Source organism: Vigna unguiculata, chromosome 7 (assembly GCF_004118075.2).
Source record: "Vigna unguiculata cultivar IT97K-499-35 chromosome 7, ASM411807v1, whole genome shotgun sequence".
Lineage (NCBI taxonomy): Eukaryota > Viridiplantae > Streptophyta > Magnoliopsida > Fabales > Fabaceae > Vigna > Vigna unguiculata.
In genome coordinates, this window is record NC_040285.1 from 28,839,514 (window position 1) to 28,857,385 (window position 17,872).

Genomic DNA, 17,872 nt, shown 5'->3' on the forward strand with positions numbered 1-17,872 from the left:
CAAGCTGGAAAAGTGGTGCAACTGCAACTTCTTATTTATTTACATTTTTTTATATAAAACGGCAGTTTTATTTAAAAACATTTTCTATTTTTGTCTACAGACAGTTTGTTAGACAAGAATTATTATAAATTATTATGGAATTCTCTTTTCAAGTTCTTAAAGTAATTTGTATATAAAACTGGAAATCAAATTTAAGTTAAATATTTTTTTGATAGGAGTAATAATTAAATCAATCAGAGGTATCAAAATGGTTAATTTGATCTGGTTATGGTTAATTTGATCTGGTCTGGTTTGACCCATCACAGGTTGATCATTTAATGATCTAACTCAATCCGATTCACCTATTAGTGAGTAAAAATAATTCGAACCTGGATTGGCCCACCATGAGTTGGTGGGTTAAACGAATTGACTCACTAATTTACTTAATTCATTTTTCTCTTCAATCTCCAAAAAAATTAAATTATAATTCTGATTAAAATATAAATAAACTTCAATATAATTTAAATGCAATTCAAAAAATGTTAAATTCTAACAACAAACCAAAATCACAAAAATACAAATGTGTTGGATAAAAAAAATAACCTAACTCAACCCAATGCAAAACCCAACACAAGAAAGAACACTTGTGTGACCTTTTATTTACAGGTTGATGAGCCAACTACGGACCAGGTGAGTCGGGTTCTAGGTGGACTGTATAAAAAATTAATCCGTATTAAAATTTATAAAAAAATTTGAACCTAACTCGACTCAAACTTGTAATGGACAAGATTGATTTGCGGATTCCTTGAGAGCTCTAAAACGAATCGAAGACTTTAGTTTACTATTTAAATGTTCAATTATAATTCAATTAGCAATAACTACTATTTTTATTTTATTTTCATATAATAAAAATAAAATTATTCATAAACTTCAAAAAAATTTAGTAAAGTTTTAAATTAACATAAAATGATCATATTAAGTCTTTTATACACGACAAATCATAATGAATGATTAAATGATGTCAATTTATATAAAGTCACGTATCATATACATGGCTTTATTTATTTCAAAAGGCCACATAATTAAAATATTTTTAAAATTAAGAAAAAAAATCTAAAAAAAGTAGTTTAGATTCTTTCACTAAAAACAAAACTTTACTCGAGCTATTTGGTTCTTCACCAACCTAACCAATTCTTGACGGTTTTTTGTTTTTGAAGAATTTTTGTTATTTGAAACAGTAAACTGTATAATACGTAATATAATATTTTCACTTTGTTATAAGTATAAATATTTATAAGTTACAATAGTTTTACTAAAAAGAAATATTAAAAGTCTCTTTTCGAAAACATATTTACAAGATTAAGGGACCAAAACTTTACTCAAAGTAAATAATCGACCAAAATTGATTCATCCTTGTCCTTCATTGTTAGAGTTAGTATTTTATTTCAAACCAAAACAATTATAATTTATATATTTTTTAAAAAGAATAACAATATTTTGATTCAGAATAATAATTAACTTTTTTTTTAAATAATAATATTTTGACTAAATGATAAATTAAAAGTAAATCAAAAAATTATCTTTTTAAAATTATAAAAAAATATTTTATTACAAATAACATTAACAAAAAATAATAGCCAAATATGTTTTTTCTTTTACTAAAGTATCTTCTATAATCAAATCCCCGACAGTTTGTTTATACTTTGATTTTTGGAAAGATTATATTTAGTTATAATATAATATCACAGTTATTTATAATTCATATTTTGGTTATACTATGATTTTTGACATGTTTAAATTTAACAAATACCCTAATAAATTAAGTAATCCCCTTGGATGACTATATCTTTTTATCCATAAAACGCAAGATTTCTATTCATATATTTATGCTAAATCATGTTAATGACAAAGTATTTTATCTTATATTTCGTATAAAACAAAAAGGGCCATATAAATGGATAACACGGTCCATTAAGGTTAATCAATGTATGATAACAGAATCAAGTTTAGTAAAGATGATAGATATCTCATCAAAATGTGACTGCATGTAACATATATACAAGTTTAATCAATTAATTAGATCAAATTTAAACTTGGCTTGTAAAAATATTATGTTTTAAAAAACTTGACGTATTAATTCAAATAGATCAATGAAAGCTTAAATTTAACTTTTTTTAACAAACGAATAATTAAGATACACAATTTAACAATTCAAACCCAAATAATCACAAATAACTAGGCTCATTGACACAGAGTGAAGAGCATTGTAAACACTTATTCTGATAGCATAATAACAACACCACCTTAAAACTGCACAAATGATTTTTCAAAAGAATTGCAAAATCCGACGTCTATCAGAACAACCCTTCTTAATAGTTCATCATTACTTCATATCTCCCAGCAGGTACAACCACAAAGAAACATTGTCGTTCGTAACATCAAACAAAAATCTATACTTAATATGTACAAGTTAGAGAAGGTAAACAAGTACTCAATTTAGAAGTGAAAAACTTAGGGCTATACTGAATGTGACGATATTTTTGGGTTTTAGGGGCGTTTTAATCACCAATATATGAAAATAAAAGCACATCGGCCAATTTACATATCAATCAAGACATTCCAATGATGGATCAAGAAATTTAACTGGGATAATCTAACTGCATAGCAATTACTGTAGAATCACTCCAGTTGTACATAGCAGAGGGCAGAAATATCAAATTTCAACACCTATATTAATCAGTATGTAACTGAGGGAGCAAAACAATTGCCAATCATAAATATTATAAAACCAACAAGATTTCAAGTTATATCATAAATCCTAACATAAATATCTGAAGATGAAACTTTTCTCCAAGTGTCTCGATGATACATAAAATCTCATACCAAATGTAAAATTCATAACAAAATTTGAACATTATATCGTGAAGTAATGCCTACGCGCTCTTTTTCAGCTTAGAGAGTTCTTGCCTTACAACAGCTGCCCTCTGCACAAATTTAAAAAATCAAAATATTACCACGAATATAAACAAGAAACACATAGACCAAAACTCAAAAAACAAGACTAGTATTTAACTGCACTATAGACAACAACAAAATTCAAATGAGATATATAACTATACCTTAATCTTGGCCAACATTAGCTTGAACCTGTCGAAGTCAGTGAGGGCTGCCCTTCTCTTTTTGACAATGAGTTTCCTGCCCCATGAGCTGTTCTCCCATTTGTTCTTAACATCTGCTCATTATCAGAAAAACACAACAAATATTTCAAATTAAAAAACTAATAATAATAATAATAAACAAAGAAAATAGATAAATATGTGAACATGTGAGACGAACCAGCAGCCTCCATGGCTTTAACAAGATCTTTCTTCTTGGGGACCCTCTTAATGTCAATCTTAATATCGGTTAGGGAAAGCCTTTTGAAATTGACTTGGGACCTCACCATATCTGGGGCATCGACAAGTGCCTATTATGAAGAAAAACAACACTAATTCTAAGAAAGCAAGTAAATGGATAAGCATAAAACACGAGAAAAAGGTAAAAATTTGGGTAGTGAGTTACTCTGTTCTGGTCAATGACGTCGACGATGACGACGAGCTTCCCATATTCCTTGCCGTAGTTGACGAGAGCAACCCTCCCGATCTCAACGTACCTCTTGAAAGGCTGAACATGGAACGCAGAAAACGCAAGTTTTTTAGGTTAGAAATAGAAAACTATAAAGAAAAAAAAAAAAAAGTGGAGCGCAGAAGAGAGGAAGAGGAATCACCATTTTCGGCTTGAATTGCAGAGAGGCAGAGACGGTGGATGGGTGGGTGGTGGAACACTATCTAGGGTTTGAAGATTGCAACTTCGGTTGTTTTATAAAAGAACCTCGGATCCACGTTAAAATGGGCCTCCGAACCTATTCCTTACCTCGTAAACATAGGCCTCAGTGCATACGTCAGGCCCAAACATAATTTTATCTTTTTTAATTCTGATATTTAATTCTCAATATACAGAAATTGGAGATTAAAATATAAAGCTCAAAAAAGTTTTTATTAGTTGGATGATTATTTATTTACAACCCAAACCGATAGGTTTAATGGATGGAGGGAGGGAATATCGTTAAGACGACTTACTAGTCCCATCAATGTTAAAAATAGCAAATTATATTGTAAGTATTAATATTTAAAATAGCAAATTTCAAACTCTATTCTCTAAATTTTAAAACGTCATAATGTTAGAATGATAGATGTTTAAAATTAAATTTATAATAAACATATAAAAAATGAGGGATTATCGATCCAAAATGGTAATTTTAATAGAAATTGTGGATTTTGTTACAAAAAATAAAGTTTTAAAACACTTTTAGGTATAATAATTTCAATCATATATTGTGGTAGATAATATTGTTTAGGTAGTAGTTTGAGAACGGAAAAAAATATCTTAGTAGTTTAATATGAATGGAAAGAAAATAATCCGATAAAAGATAATTAATATATATTGAATTTGTAAAAGTTAAGAGTTAAGTGTAATATTACATAAAATTTGATATTATAACTATTAATGCAGTTTTATTTTATTTAAAAATAAATATGCTCATAAGTATTATAAGTGTGTTTAATATTTTATTTTTAATATTCACGAATAAAGTTAAAAAATAATTAAATAATAAAATAATTATATTTTAATATTAATAAAAATTAAAATATATTTAAACATAAAATATTTAAATTAATATAAAAACAAAAAAATGGTGCTAACATCTAAAAGGTTTACAAAAAAAATAATTAAAGTACCAATTTGAGATTTCGTTTAATCTCCTCTCTCTACCTTCTGGATAACCTTTTTGCAACATTCCTGTTAACTTAACGAAATTTCAACAAACAGACAATATTTTAATATTTGAAATTATTCATTTCAAATGATAGTTTTACTTTTATAAAATCAGTTAAATGTCTTTATATTTTTTTGATTAATGGACTTAATTATTTCAACTTTCAATATAAAAGTAGTGAAATCAATAGGTATTAATTATTCATTAACCAGTGTCCTAGGATACTAGTTAGCATTCTTCTTAATTTATTTAACTAATCCAAAATACCTAACTAACTAAGCTTATGTTTCTTGGTGTGGATGTCTTAGCAAGAAGTTTGTGAGTTTTTTCGTGTTCACTTGGAATGATTTGAGTAGATGAGATATGAGATGAATTTATAATCTTCGCATAGAAGATAAAATATGAGAGTGAAAATTGTATATTTACTATATTGTCCCTGCTGTAACATTACTTTTTACGTGCAAATGGTTGGATTCTACATGAAGACAAAATAATAACAATTATAACAAAAATAATATTAATAATTAATAACGACAATAATTAAAAAAAAATCAATAACAATAATAATAATTAATAAATATTATATTCATTAAGCAAAATAATATTTAATATTATTTTTATTACAGTATACTATGAAAAATATATATATTATTTTATTAATTTTTATAATTTATTAATTTGAATTTTAGTAATAAAATAAATAACAAAATAATTATAACTCATACAAATACTAATTTATATTATTTATTACATAAAGGATAATATGGTAATTCGTGTTTAACCTCAATTAAAATATTTTTTTAATCTATTATATCAATCAAATTATTTACACATTCTCAAAATTTTACTTATAAATTAATTCATAATCACCTATAAATATTTTAAAAAATAACACACAATTTATTCTTATATCTACTCAAAAATCATCTGTTCTCTTTCTCAAACACATCCACCAGTGAATATGTCCTAATATTTTACAGGAAATAGCCTCTTCATTAATTTTTGTTTCGTCCATATACATTCAACAGTGTCGTCGGAGGAAACATAGGAAGGTTCGTCAATCAAATTTATCTACGTACGTACAGCTACATTTTTCTTAAACTTTCTCCATAAATAAAAAATTATATGTACAAGTTAATGTATAAATACTTTCTCATATATTTTTTATGTTCTCTTTATATGTAAACTGGTTTTACTTTATAAAAAAATATCTTATTTTTATTTGTTCTTTTTCTTATAAAATATATTATGCAAAAAATTTATCTAAAATAAATTGGATGTGAAATATTTCAGCACTTTTTTCCAGGAAGAAACACATCTAAACTCAACACCCTTAAACATAACCGACAAAAACAAAGAAAAATTGGTTCTAATTTTATTCCTTTTTAAAAATTATTAATTCAACTTCCATTGAGTTAGATATTTTATTTAAGTTTACAGTTTTTATTGATTTTATATTAAAACTGTTTAAAGAATTGTGATTAATCAAACATTATTTTTTTTGCCGGTTTTCTTATTTTAATTTAAGGATAGAATATCCACCTTACCACTGAAATCCTAACTTTTTTCTTAAGATTGCCCTCTCTCTCCCCAAATCCATCAAAGCCAAATAAAAATAATAATAATAAAAAAAAACTTAACTACAAGTTTCCGTGATACGCTTGCAGTTGTTGTTCTCAGTCCGCGATCACCAAGGTCTTCCTCGTTCAACGTATGTCTATCTCGATTGTATTTGTTATTTCATTTTTATCGATCGGTCTCTGTGGCTTCTTGAGAATTTTGACATTGAAATTTCAGATTTTCGAAAAATTAGATCTTGGGATGTTTCTGCACTCGATTCAATTGATGGGTTGTTCCTGTCTTTCAATTTTCTGTTGATTCGAGATGTGACATTCTTATTTCATCGTGCATTGGTTCAGTAAAAGTTTAATTATTTGATCTGGCCTCAGAGCTTTCCACATCTATCCATCATATCTCAGCGGGTTTTATCGTCTTCCACATGCATTTAGTGATTAGCAAAAATGAAGTTCAATCTTGTTAAAGAAAACAAATCTGATAATCATATTCAAGTTAGACGTGCTTAGCTGTAAACATTATGAAAGATAGGAACTATTTCCTCAAGTTATCTTCTTAACTTGTAAGTTTTTGATGTACTACAAGTGCAGTTCCCATTAAATTAGTTTATTTTGCATCCCTTCATCAGTGTGAATTGTGATTTTTGACATTATTCTCCTTAATTGAATCCAGACTTTACTGTAGCTTACTTGCCTACTACTGATGAAAGTTCTATTTTTTCTTCCCTTCATTTCACATTCTAAACTTTATCAGATAGAGAAAAAAGAAAGGGAACATATTCATGTACTTTACCAGTATTGGCCAAAGTGCTTATTTCATATCTGTTAAATTACACTTCTCTATTTATTGGCTTTTGGCTATGTTATGTGTAGTAAACAACGAGATGGAGGGGTCTGTTTTCGCTCCTGCATTGGAAGGAATTAAGCTTGTAAAATCGGAGCAAGGAGAAATTCTGACTCAACCTTTTTTGGAGGCCTGCAAGCATATACTTCCTGTTATCGGTACGTGCTCTTATTTTCCTTGAAATGTTATCGTCGCAAGACAAAGATAAAGAAGATAAATATCTTAAGTGGACATTGTTCCTAGTGTTTTTCCTTTTGTTTACTGTACTTTGTTGAAAGAGCGGAACAAAGGTGGTCCTTTACTCCTATAGAATATTCTACAGTATGTTAAACAACGTGAAGAGAACAAAGATATTGCATTTGACAGATATTGATGGATTGATTTCCGTTTGAAAAAGGCAAGATGCATAAGCGATTTTTCCGTATTGGATTAAGTTCTCCTAGCCTCTGGCTTTTCTCCATTTCACTTAAAACTTATCCAAACCTATGTTGTTATTTCAAAATTGGGAGTAAAAAAAAGTGGATCTCGTATTACGTATCAAATTTGGTATCTGTAATAGATCAAACTCTTAGTATCATTGTATGCTTTTGACAACATTTCTTGGTTATTCAAGTGTATGTTTATGTATCCTTTTTTATTTATAAGGAAGGTTTTCATTAAAAGGAAAAAAGAGTAAAAAACAAGAGAATCGTGCACCCTTAAGGATAAGAAACTTACATATGTTAATATGTAGAATTAGGGTGTTACAATGTAACTCTAAAAACATAAATTTTATAACAAAATACATTCTTAACATTTTGTTGTCGTTTGCTGCGTTGTTGAGCCCCAAATTGTTAACTTGTATTGGGGTTATATGTACTGATGTTTTTCTTTTGGCAGATAAATTTGGAGCTTCTATGGCCCTTGTTAAATCTGACATTGGTGGTAACATAACGGTTGGTTTCTGACACCTTTTTCTATCTTATATATATATTTTTTTGGTATACATGGATTATCGCATGCAGGCTTGTACATTTGTATGTAATACTAATATTTTGTTGTCATATAATGACATGTTATGATTACATGGTTTTGCCATAAGTATATAACGTGAGTGTTGATTCATTTTTCTTCTTCATGTGCCACTGGCTTGCATAAACATGCTTATGCTTTACTTTTATACAACTTTTTTTTTTGGCTTTTGTTATGTATTACTTACCCAGACCTTTAATATTGTTCAAAACCATAAATGCGACATGTTCTCACTCTTTACCACGTTCCATTTCAAAGCAGAGATTGGAAACTAAGTATGCCTCGAATCCAACTCGATTCAATTATCTGTACACTTTGGTACAAGTTGAGATTGAAACTAATACGACTAAGTCATCATCCAGTTGTACCAATGGACTTCTGTGGCTCACAAGGTAAAGAACACCAAGCACCTACTATTTAACTTGTAATTCATACTAGTATGGAATTCTCAAATCTTTTATTTTACAGAGGTATTTCTTTAATTTGTAATGTTTCAACTTTCAAGCACAAAGCCTTCTGTCAATGAGTAAACAACTAACCAATACAAAAGTGATTAGGATTAAAAAGGTATTGAGATATGGATGAAATTTTGAATTCAGAAATCATGATTTTGGGAACACATTTCTCAAAGAAGAGTCAGTGGCAGAACATGTACTTCTCAAATTTTAAGATCAAAATGCAACATGAATAATTAATAGTGATACTATGAAGAGCAGCAATGTGTCCATTTGTGAATGAATTGCTATTGTACTGGGATGTTTATCAACACAAATTTGGCATGATATTCTCCAGGGAGTCTAATTGTGGATCAACAATTTGACCTTGACCTATTCTTCTAAAATAAAAGCCTGAATTTATTTTTTGTCTGCTTTGGTTGTGTCGCTTTCTCAAGGTGTTATGGAATATAGAAGATTCACATTGCTTTTATTTTCTTTTAAGCTCAATGTCGGTTCTTTTCACTGGCTTCAATTATAGAGCCTTTTATTTTTTGTTTTTATTTAATTTGCTGAGCTTATTAAGAAAGAAAACACAAAGATTCTTTCAAAGACTTCTTTCCTTCAACACCTAACCACTTAATTCATGCCTGACCTCAATGTTCTTATCATTACATATACCCCCATCCAATAAGAGAATGCTATTTTCGTTCTCACCTCTCAACCGCCGTGTTACAGACAATTACATGGGTGTCAGTCCCTTCTGCTAAGCTCCCTGCCCCTGCCCATTTTATCATCCCGTTAGCTCTTCTAATGTAAACCTTAGTAATAGGAGGATTTTTCCTAACACTTGTATTAGTTTACTAATTTTTATTTTGTAACCACAGACCACAAGAAATGGTTATTAGTTACATTGAATTGTCATGTTTTAGCATTCATTCATTTATTTCTCTGACCTGCAAAATTTTCAGAGCAATGGATTTCTTGGTGGCATTGTTCCAAAACTTAGTTGAGCATGCAGATTGGTCAATGGCACAAGCTTGCACAGATTCATATAACAAAACTCTAAAGAAGTGGCATGGCTGGCTTGCTAGTTCAAGCTTCTCTGTAATGTTCTTTAGCTGCTGTTTCTTTTTCTTCCTTATAATCTTGAATTTTCTTCACTGAAACAAAACCATTTTATTGAAAAATCTTGCTTCATATTGATCCAAGTTTGTAAAATGTCATATTCTAGATCATAAAATAGTTGTCATAGGAAGTGCATTAAGTTTACTAGTTGGGCCGTTGTCTAATCCATTTGGTAAAATCTTTGCTCCCAATCCCATGAATATTTAATACTTTAATGCAGTGGGAAATCCATTCATCCATTCGAGTTAGTTACTTTAATTATCAAATTTCAGTAATTTAGAAATGTATCACATTAAGGTACCGGTTGGATGAAAGGACCACGCCTGGAAGCAATCAAATTTTTGATAATAAATCTACTAAAATGCCTATATTCTAGTACTGCATAGGAAGTTTTATTTTAGCTAAACTAAAGCAATTTAAAGTCTATTCAGTCATGTGTATCCACCACGTAGTAAATTACACTATTAGAGTCCACGTTCTTGAAAGTTAGATAATCTCTTGTTGTATTGATTTTAATCATATGTATATACATACACGTGTGTGTAAATACATATAGAGAGAGAGGGATATAGATAAATAGATATACAGAGGAAGAGAAGGTTTGTCTAAACTAGTTACATATCTCCTTTATAACTTGAGTTGTTCTACTCATTAATATTTTTATTTTTAAATTAAATTAAATTAAAAAAAATTCCCTTAGAATTCATAAAATACTTACTAGTTTAAATAACATTGTGATTGTCTTTAGTCCCTTTTTTGGTTTTCTATTTTCGGTGGGAAAATAATATATAATCTTGAACATGCTTTTAATACACAGTAAATGTTTCATTTGCAGGTAGCAATGAAACTTGCTCCTGATAGAAAGAAATTCATGGAGGTTATACAAGGCACTGGTGGTGATATCAGTGCTGATATACATAAATTTTGTGCCGACTTTTCTCCTCTCCTTGAAGAGAATCACAAGTTCCTGGTACATGTCTTGGATTTTTCTTTAGCTATTTTATCGATCATCATTTTTACTAGCATGCTTGAATGTGCTGTTCTCTATTAAGCCTCAGCAATGAATCCATAAAATTTCTTTAGTGGGGCAAAAATAGCTGATGATATTTATTTAAAAAATTAAATAATTTCATGATAAAAATGTAAAATATTTAAGTTTGTGTAAATTATGATTGTCTTTTACATATTTTCATACTTCCAAAATATTGTACAAATTTTTATTGTCAACATCACAATTAATTTCAAAAGTAAATATATAAAGTTGTTTAACTTTTACCATTAAAAAAATCAATAAACAAACTGTGGTCGGTGCAATTAATTCATTTTAAGAAGAAAAAACATTATATATTTTAGGTACAAAATGAAAAAATCTTTGTGGGGCAACTGTCCTCCACACCATGTAAAGTAGATCCCTTAAAAAAGTACAGTACATTTATTCTCGTAATCTAATTCAATTAATAACTGCATGCAGTTCCATTACCAAAATATCAGCTTATTCTTATGGCTTTGAAAGTATGTAGGAACTAAAAGCCGATACTCTTTTGATGCAGGCTCGTTGTGGTTTGGATGATATGAAGGCGTCATAAAGTCATTGATTATCGGAAGTCTCTTGACGAATGGCTCTTGCATTCTCACTCCCTAATATTTATGCCATAAACTCCAATAACATGACTTTAATCATGCACTCAGTTTCATTGTTTTTGTTTGCTGAGATTGAATATTTGAATAAGCACAATTTGACTTGATTAGAAATAACTTGTTGGACTATAGTTTTGCATCTGATTACTTTATTATTATAAAAACACATTATAGGTTTATTTATTCTTCATTTTTATGTTTAGTTTGGATTGTGTGAGGTTTACGTTGTTTTAATTTTTTAACAACTGATTTTATTTTCTTTTTAAAATTAAGCAAATTCGGTTTGTTTTGTCATTTTTCACTTAACATGTTTGAATTTTTTTTTTCAAAATATTCATAATTTAAATTGGTTAAAATGAGTTAAAAGTATTTGATTTAGTAAATACAACATTATGTCTCTTCCAAAATAAAAAGAAATATTTCAATCCTTTTGTCTTTACTTCCTAGTCTCATCCGATAAAATCCTTCTATTTTTTTATTGATATTTAATTAAATTTCTGACCTCTGAATTTTTATTTTTATTTTTGTATTTCAATTTCTTTGTAGAATCACATATATAGTCCAAAGAAAAGCTTTGTTTGGCAGTGGAGAAGAAAATGACGAAAAATTTATGGATTTATTTTATTGTTTAGTTTGGGATGAAAAAATAAATAAATATTGAGCTTTCTTTCTATTTTTTTAGTTGATTAAAAAAGTGATGAAAGAAAAAAAAAATCTTTTAAAGACAATGTAATGGGAAATATGCAAACAAATGTGTGCTTATTTTCGTGCTCTCGTGTTCTACAGAAATAAATAAATAAAAACATTTTTCTCTCCGATTTATTTTCATTATGCTATGAAACAAACAATCAAATAAGGAGGAACTTTGATAGTTCTGTTGTGTTTATCCCCTCTTCTTCTTTCCCGATTGTATTGCCACATACCAAAACAACTAAAAAATGCCGATGAGTGTTAACTTTTAAACGCATTGAATTTTTGCTGAATCATATTATGATGTGTCTACAATTTTATATGATTTGATAAGTTCTTATATAGAGTTTAAGCGTTCATTTGACTATGACTAATAATTAATTTCTTTTATACATGTCTCGATGAACTTATTAGGACATTAAAAATTATATTTTGATTTTCATCTTTTGATTTTTATTCTTTATTTTTTATTTTTTGATGTGATTTAGTGTGAATTATTAATTTAAAAAATATATATAATACTACGTTAATTAATAATTTACATTAAACTACGTTACTAAAGAAATGATAAAAAAAAAATATAAATCATAGTATCACTGTCCGACATGCACATATACATAAATACCCTCGTGAATCTCAATACTACATCTTTCTGAGTCCTACTTCTACAACTACTCAAGAAGTATAAGGAACGTAAAGTAAACTGCATTTACTCAAAGCATTAATACCTGTAATTGCAAATAGAGGGATTCTTCACTTTAGATGCTTCTTCGATGCATCAATGGGCAACACACACCATTTTACCTTAGGAGGAGAGCCTTGGCTCAAATACCTTTCACTATAATTTTGAACACTTCATTCTTTTTTATGCAAGTATTGACTTAAACATAAAGGGTACCACCATACTTTAATATACGTCTTATTTTAAGGAATTTGAATTAGGTTTACATGATAAAAGATACATTTTCTCTTCTCTCTCTATGATACTATTTTCATATAAATTTAAACTATTATAATAATAAAAAATAATAATCAAAATATAAAACACTAATTCGTTTAATGTTGAAATATATTTTTAAAGAAAAATATTTACACCATATTATTAAATTTATAAAATTAATATAATGAATTTATAACCCTAAAAGTAACTATGTGAACAAAATATTTTTTTTCGTAAAATTGTATTAATATTAGTGTATATAATGATGTATATCAATTGCTTATAATCATTGTGACATAAATTTAAATTATATTATTTATTGGAACATTAAATAAAATAATAACAATTTAAATATCTTTAAGATATTAAGTATAATTTTAAAAATTTATGTAATTTTTGTAATATATAAATATTTATAAAATTAAAATATAATTTTGTATTGTTTGATTACATTTATTTGGAAAAGAACTACATTCATAGTCAATTTTTAAAAAATTATATGTAATTTTAATAAAAAAATATTATCTAGGTGAAAGACTGTTGGTCATTCATTCATTATATATAAGTCTTTGTTGCCCGACATGTTTTAATGAAATTCATAAAATTATATGACAGAGAAGATAATAATCATTTTATTCAGTTAATGAAATAAATTTAAATAACATAAAATCGATTAAAAATATTTAAATTGGAAAAAACTTAAAATGTAATTGCAGCTTCTTAAAACTATGTATTTTTCTTTCAATAAAAGACTATATCTACTTGTATAAAAGTTGGAACATGATAAATCCACCGTATCTTTGATGTCGTCCGTCTAATGACGTCTTGAATGGTATGTGAAATAGTTATAAAAATTAGGTTTAATTACTTGTATAGTATCCAGTTTGAGACTAGTGTGTCGAATAGGTACTCGGTATTAAAAAAATGTCAATTGTATCATAACTTTTGAAAATTGCTTCAATTAGATCACTTTCAGACAGAGTTGACTAACATCGTTAGTCAACATGCCACGTGTCAATATGTGGTTTTTTTAATTTTTTTTAATTTTTAATTTTTAATTTTTAATTTTTTTTTTTAAAAAATTTAAAAATGCCACGTGTCAAGTCCCTGTGTGTGACACGTGACATTGTCAATGCCACATGGCATTGCAATACCACGTGTCAGTATCACTATCAGATGTCATTGTGTTGATTTCGATTTAGTTTCTATTTATGTTTTTTCGTTTCAATTTAGTACCTACTTATGTGTATTTGATTCAATTTTGACCTAATATTTTTAATAATTAAAATATTTTTTTATAAAATTAAAAGTAATTAAGTATAAAAGTTTTACAAAAATTAAGTATTTGATATTTATATTAAAATTTAGTGGTAAAAGTCATTTTATTAAGTCATTTTTAATAAAAAAAAAATAGTATAACATTCATACCAATAGAAATTTTGATTTAAAATTAGTAAGACACAATATTGTTCTATTTTGAAAAAAAAATTAACAAAACATGAGTACTTAATAAAAAAGTAATTAATAAAGTAATATGTTAAAAAGTCGTTTTTAATAAAAAATATTAGTATAACATTTATATAAATAATAAATTTGGTCTGAAATTGAGAGAAACATTATAAATATTAGTACTTAATTTTGTAAATATATTTATACTTAATTATTTCCAATCTTATAAAAAATGGATTACAAAAATATTTTATTATTAAAAAAAATTGGGACAAAATTGAATCAGATACACATACTTAGGTACTAAATTGAAACAAAAAGACATATATGAGGACTAAATCGAAATCAACACAATGACATCTGATAGTGACACTGACACGTGGCATTATAATGTCACGTGACACTGACAATGCCACATGTCACACATAGGGACTTGACACAAAAAATTAAATTTAACAAAAAAACAAAAAAAAAACAGATTGACATGTGACACGTTGACTAACTGTTTGAAAGGGACCTAATTGAAGCAATTTTCAAAAGTTGGGATGCAATTGACACTATTTTAAAACCGGGTACTTATTTGACACACTAGCCCCAAACTGGTATTATACAAGTAATTCAACCAAAAAATTATTTAGGTTTAAAAAAATCAGTTATAGTTCTTCCAGTTTATTTTAACAAGTATTTCTACCTCGTTTAGTAAAGCTTAAAAAAAACTTTAATATTGAAATTTTGATTTTTAAGTTTACAGACAAACATGTTTTAACTTATTGAAGTAGAGAGTTGTTAGTTTTTAGGAATTTAAATAAAAAGGAAAAGGAAAAACAGGAGTAAAGCTCATAAAATAAACATTTTTAATGATTTCAAGTTTAATGTTTTTTTTTCTTAACTTTTTTTATGTTTCCTTCGATAAAAAATTGTTTTTTTAACTTTATTTTTTTAAAATATATTTACTCTAACTTTCTCTTTTAATTAATTATTAAATGAAAAGAATCTCAAACTAAACGGGCTATACCCTAGTTGCTTATTATAACAAGCTCCTTTAAATTTATTCTTATAATTAAAATCATAATCAACCTTGCTGCATGAAATTAAATTTTATTAGATGAACACTTAATTTAGTTATCTAATCAAATGCACACCCATTCATTCCACCATGTTTTAGAAAAAAATGGGAGATCAGAAATAAAACAGAAATTAATGATAAATGAAACCAAAAGAGTCATATTTACTATAATAAGGAAAAAAAAAATGGCAGTTGGAAACTCCCAACGGTTCTGCTTCGTTCGTTTTTTGTAGCATGGAAAAGAAAGCAAAGTCAAAGACAACAGAACTGAAAAACAACCCCGAATGTTCTCTGAATCTTTGTTAATAGCTTTATATTTATTTTAGTTTTTATTAAGGTTGACCAAAGTGACACACACCATACGATTGTGGTTTTGAATCCGTCATTGTCGCAGTTGAACTAAAACAGGTATCATAGATTTATGCCAAATTTAGAGCACGGAGATGAAAACTACAACGTAACCTGTCTGGCCTTGCATCAAAAAATAATTTGAGTTACTGGTTTTGATTTGCCTGACCACCATTAGGGGGGGCGGTAGATCAAAATCAAGTGCCTCTGTTCAACAATTTTGAGTATTCCAACCTGAAGTCTCTCTCTCTCTGCTTCGGTTGGATGCTCGATAACATCTAATCAACAACAGGAAAACCTTCCAAAACATTTTTGTCCCTGCTTTGAACATTCATTCGTTTTTCATTGCCAAACTGAGAGAGAGGGCATCATACGAACGATTGATTCAAGCAAGGATTTTTCCGGGAGGTGATCAGGTACTTTTCTTCTTCTTTTTTCTAACGAAACAGATCGATGGTAAAAAAGAAGAAGATTTATGGTATGATCCGTGTTTGGTTTCAGAAATTTGTAGCTGGTTCCATTGAGGAGCGGGAGAACTATAATAAATTTTGAGGTTAAACTTTTGAGACGCCAAAATAGATCTAAAAGCCCCCATAATGACGTCGTCCGGCGCGGTGAAAGGCCAGGTGAAAGGCCAGGTTAAAGGCCTCCTCAAAGGGCTCAGATACATATCCCAAATATTTGGTAACCACATTCTTCTCTCCTATCAGATATCAATGCTTAAGTTTATCGATATAATTGTTGAACACACGAAGAATAAAATTGATTGCAGATGAGGAGGATGAAAAGCAGCAGATAGAGATTGGGTTTCCAACAGACGTAAAGCATTTGGCACACATTGGGGCCGAGAACGCGAAAGCAAGTCAACCTAGCTGGGTACATTCTCCTTTCTCTGCTTCAATTCCGCAAAAAAAAATGATTTCATGTGAAAAATTGGATTAACTAACGTGAAATTGTGCAGCTAACTGAGTTCAAAGAACCATCAGAAGGTTCGTCTGGAACAGTGGCGAAGCCCTCTGTGAAGGCCACATCTGAAGGTTGGATCGTTAATAATTTCATATTATGTATATATATTATAGATCGGTAAGTGATGGTATTATGATAATGGTGAATGATGCAGATAATAATAGCGATGCTAATAGCAAAGGTAACAATAGTGATGCTGCAAGCAAAAGTAGTGATGCTGCTAGCAAAAGTAGTGATGCTACTAGCAAAGGTAGTGATGCTACTAGCAAAGAGGGGAAGCGAGGCCGAAAGTCAAGGGCTCGCTCTTCTGAGAACCAATCCACGATGAGTTCTCCGAGCCGAGAGAGCTCGACGGAGGGATCCAAGCCGAGCCGCAAAAGCCAGTCCTCGGATACGTCTAAAAAGTCGAACCGTCAATCATCGGAAGATGACAAGCCCCCGGCATCGTCGAAACCCCGCAGGAAGTCGAAGACGTCGTCTGAGGACAAGGAGGGTGGGTCCGTTCGGAGGTCGTCGGACGACAAAGAAGGTTCGTCGAGGAGGGCGCCACGAGGACGAAGACAGTCGAAGGGGGGTTCCTTAACTGACTTCCCGTTCTCAGAATCTGCGCCTCAATAGAAAAGACAGAGTGAAACCGTCAAAGAGATGAGACAATGGCTTCTTCCCTAGTGTGGACCAGCAGCAGATTCAGTTTAGAGAGAGATTTCAGGGGCCAGACATTAATCATCATCCATTATCAACTACCGCATACGTATACATACTAAGTATAAACCAATCCTGCTTGGTTTTCTGACCACGACTTCAGTCCCTTCAATTCAATGTCAACTTTTTATCTTTCATTTTGTTCAGTTCCTCCTTTTTTGTAATAGTGTCACTGGCTATTTTGGATCCTCTCTGGATTCAATTGTTACCAAAACATGTAACAATTTTTCATATTCGTATAAAGTGCACCTTATCTATTAAAGTATTTCGTGCAAAATTAGCTTCTG

General features: G+C 29.1%; 3 protein-coding genes across 3 annotated transcripts; 2 read left to right on the forward strand and 1 right to left on the reverse strand.

Moving 5' to 3' along the window:
• Positions 1-2,628: 2,628 nt before the first annotated feature.
• On the reverse strand, positions 2,629-3,872 carry LOC114190305 (probable 60S ribosomal protein L14). The gene is made up of 5 exons (XM_028079137.1): positions 3,746-3,872; positions 3,541-3,642; positions 3,316-3,445; positions 3,099-3,211; positions 2,629-2,963 (listed from the first exon to the last, which is right to left on the reverse strand). The coding sequence occupies exons 1-5, from the start codon at positions 3,746-3,748 to the stop codon at positions 2,913-2,915; spliced, it is 399 nt and encodes a 132-aa protein (XP_027934938.1). The 5' UTR covers positions 3,749-3,872; the 3' UTR covers positions 2,629-2,912.
• Positions 3,873-6,343: 2,471 nt separating this feature from the next.
• On the forward strand, positions 6,344-11,607 carry LOC114189947 (glycolipid transfer protein 1-like). Its single transcript, XM_028078675.1, has 7 exons — positions 6,344-6,506; positions 7,243-7,371; positions 8,093-8,148; positions 8,486-8,616; positions 9,630-9,765; positions 10,622-10,756; positions 11,337-11,607. The coding sequence occupies exons 2-7, from the start codon at positions 7,254-7,256 to the stop codon at positions 11,370-11,372; spliced, it is 612 nt and encodes a 203-aa protein (XP_027934476.1). The 5' UTR covers positions 6,344-6,506; positions 7,243-7,253; the 3' UTR covers positions 11,373-11,607.
• Positions 11,608-15,921: 4,314 nt separating this feature from the next.
• Positions 15,922-17,835, forward strand: LOC114192352 (CRIB domain-containing protein RIC10). Its single transcript, XM_028082050.1, has 5 exons — positions 15,922-16,333; positions 16,419-16,601; positions 16,690-16,793; positions 16,879-16,954; positions 17,038-17,835. Exons 2-5 carry the CDS (start codon positions 16,514-16,516, stop codon positions 17,499-17,501), a joined length of 732 nt encoding a protein of 243 aa, XP_027937851.1. The 5' UTR covers positions 15,922-16,333; positions 16,419-16,513; the 3' UTR covers positions 17,502-17,835.
• The last annotated feature ends 37 nt before the right edge of the window (positions 17,836-17,872 follow it).

What these genes read in the sequence shown, in the direction of transcription:
- LOC114190305 (XM_028079137.1), bottom strand. An exon ending in TAAAGCCATGGAGGCTGCTG is followed by an intron (nt 3,212 to 3,315) that starts GTTCGTCTCACA and finishes GATAATGAGCAG; the next exon opens with ATGTTAAGAACAAATGGGAG. An exon ending in TAATGTTGGCCAAGATTAAG is followed by an intron (nt 2,964 to 3,098) that starts GTATAGTTATAT and finishes AAATTTGTGCAG; the next exon opens with AGGGCAGCTGTTGTAAGGCA.
- LOC114189947 (XM_028078675.1), top strand. Translation starts at nt 7,254, where the DNA reads ATGGAGGGGTCTGTTTTCGCTCCTGCATTGGAAGGAATTAAGCTTGTA. An exon ending in ACATTGGTGGTAACATAACG is followed by an intron (nt 8,149 to 8,485) that starts GTTGGTTTCTGA and finishes ATTTCAAAGCAG; the next exon opens with AGATTGGAAACTAAGTATGC. An exon ending in TTGCTAGTTCAAGCTTCTCT is followed by an intron (nt 9,766 to 10,621) that starts GTAATGTTCTTT and finishes TTTCATTTGCAG; the next exon opens with GTAGCAATGAAACTTGCTCC.
- LOC114192352 (XM_028082050.1), top strand. Translation starts at nt 16,514, where the DNA reads ATGACGTCGTCCGGCGCGGTGAAAGGCCAGGTGAAAGGCCAGGTTAAA. An exon ending in ATACATATCCCAAATATTTG is followed by an intron (nt 16,602 to 16,689) that starts GTAACCACATTC and finishes AATTGATTGCAG; the next exon opens with ATGAGGAGGATGAAAAGCAG. An exon ending in AAGCAAGTCAACCTAGCTGG is followed by an intron (nt 16,794 to 16,878) that starts GTACATTCTCCT and finishes GAAATTGTGCAG; the next exon opens with CTAACTGAGTTCAAAGAACC.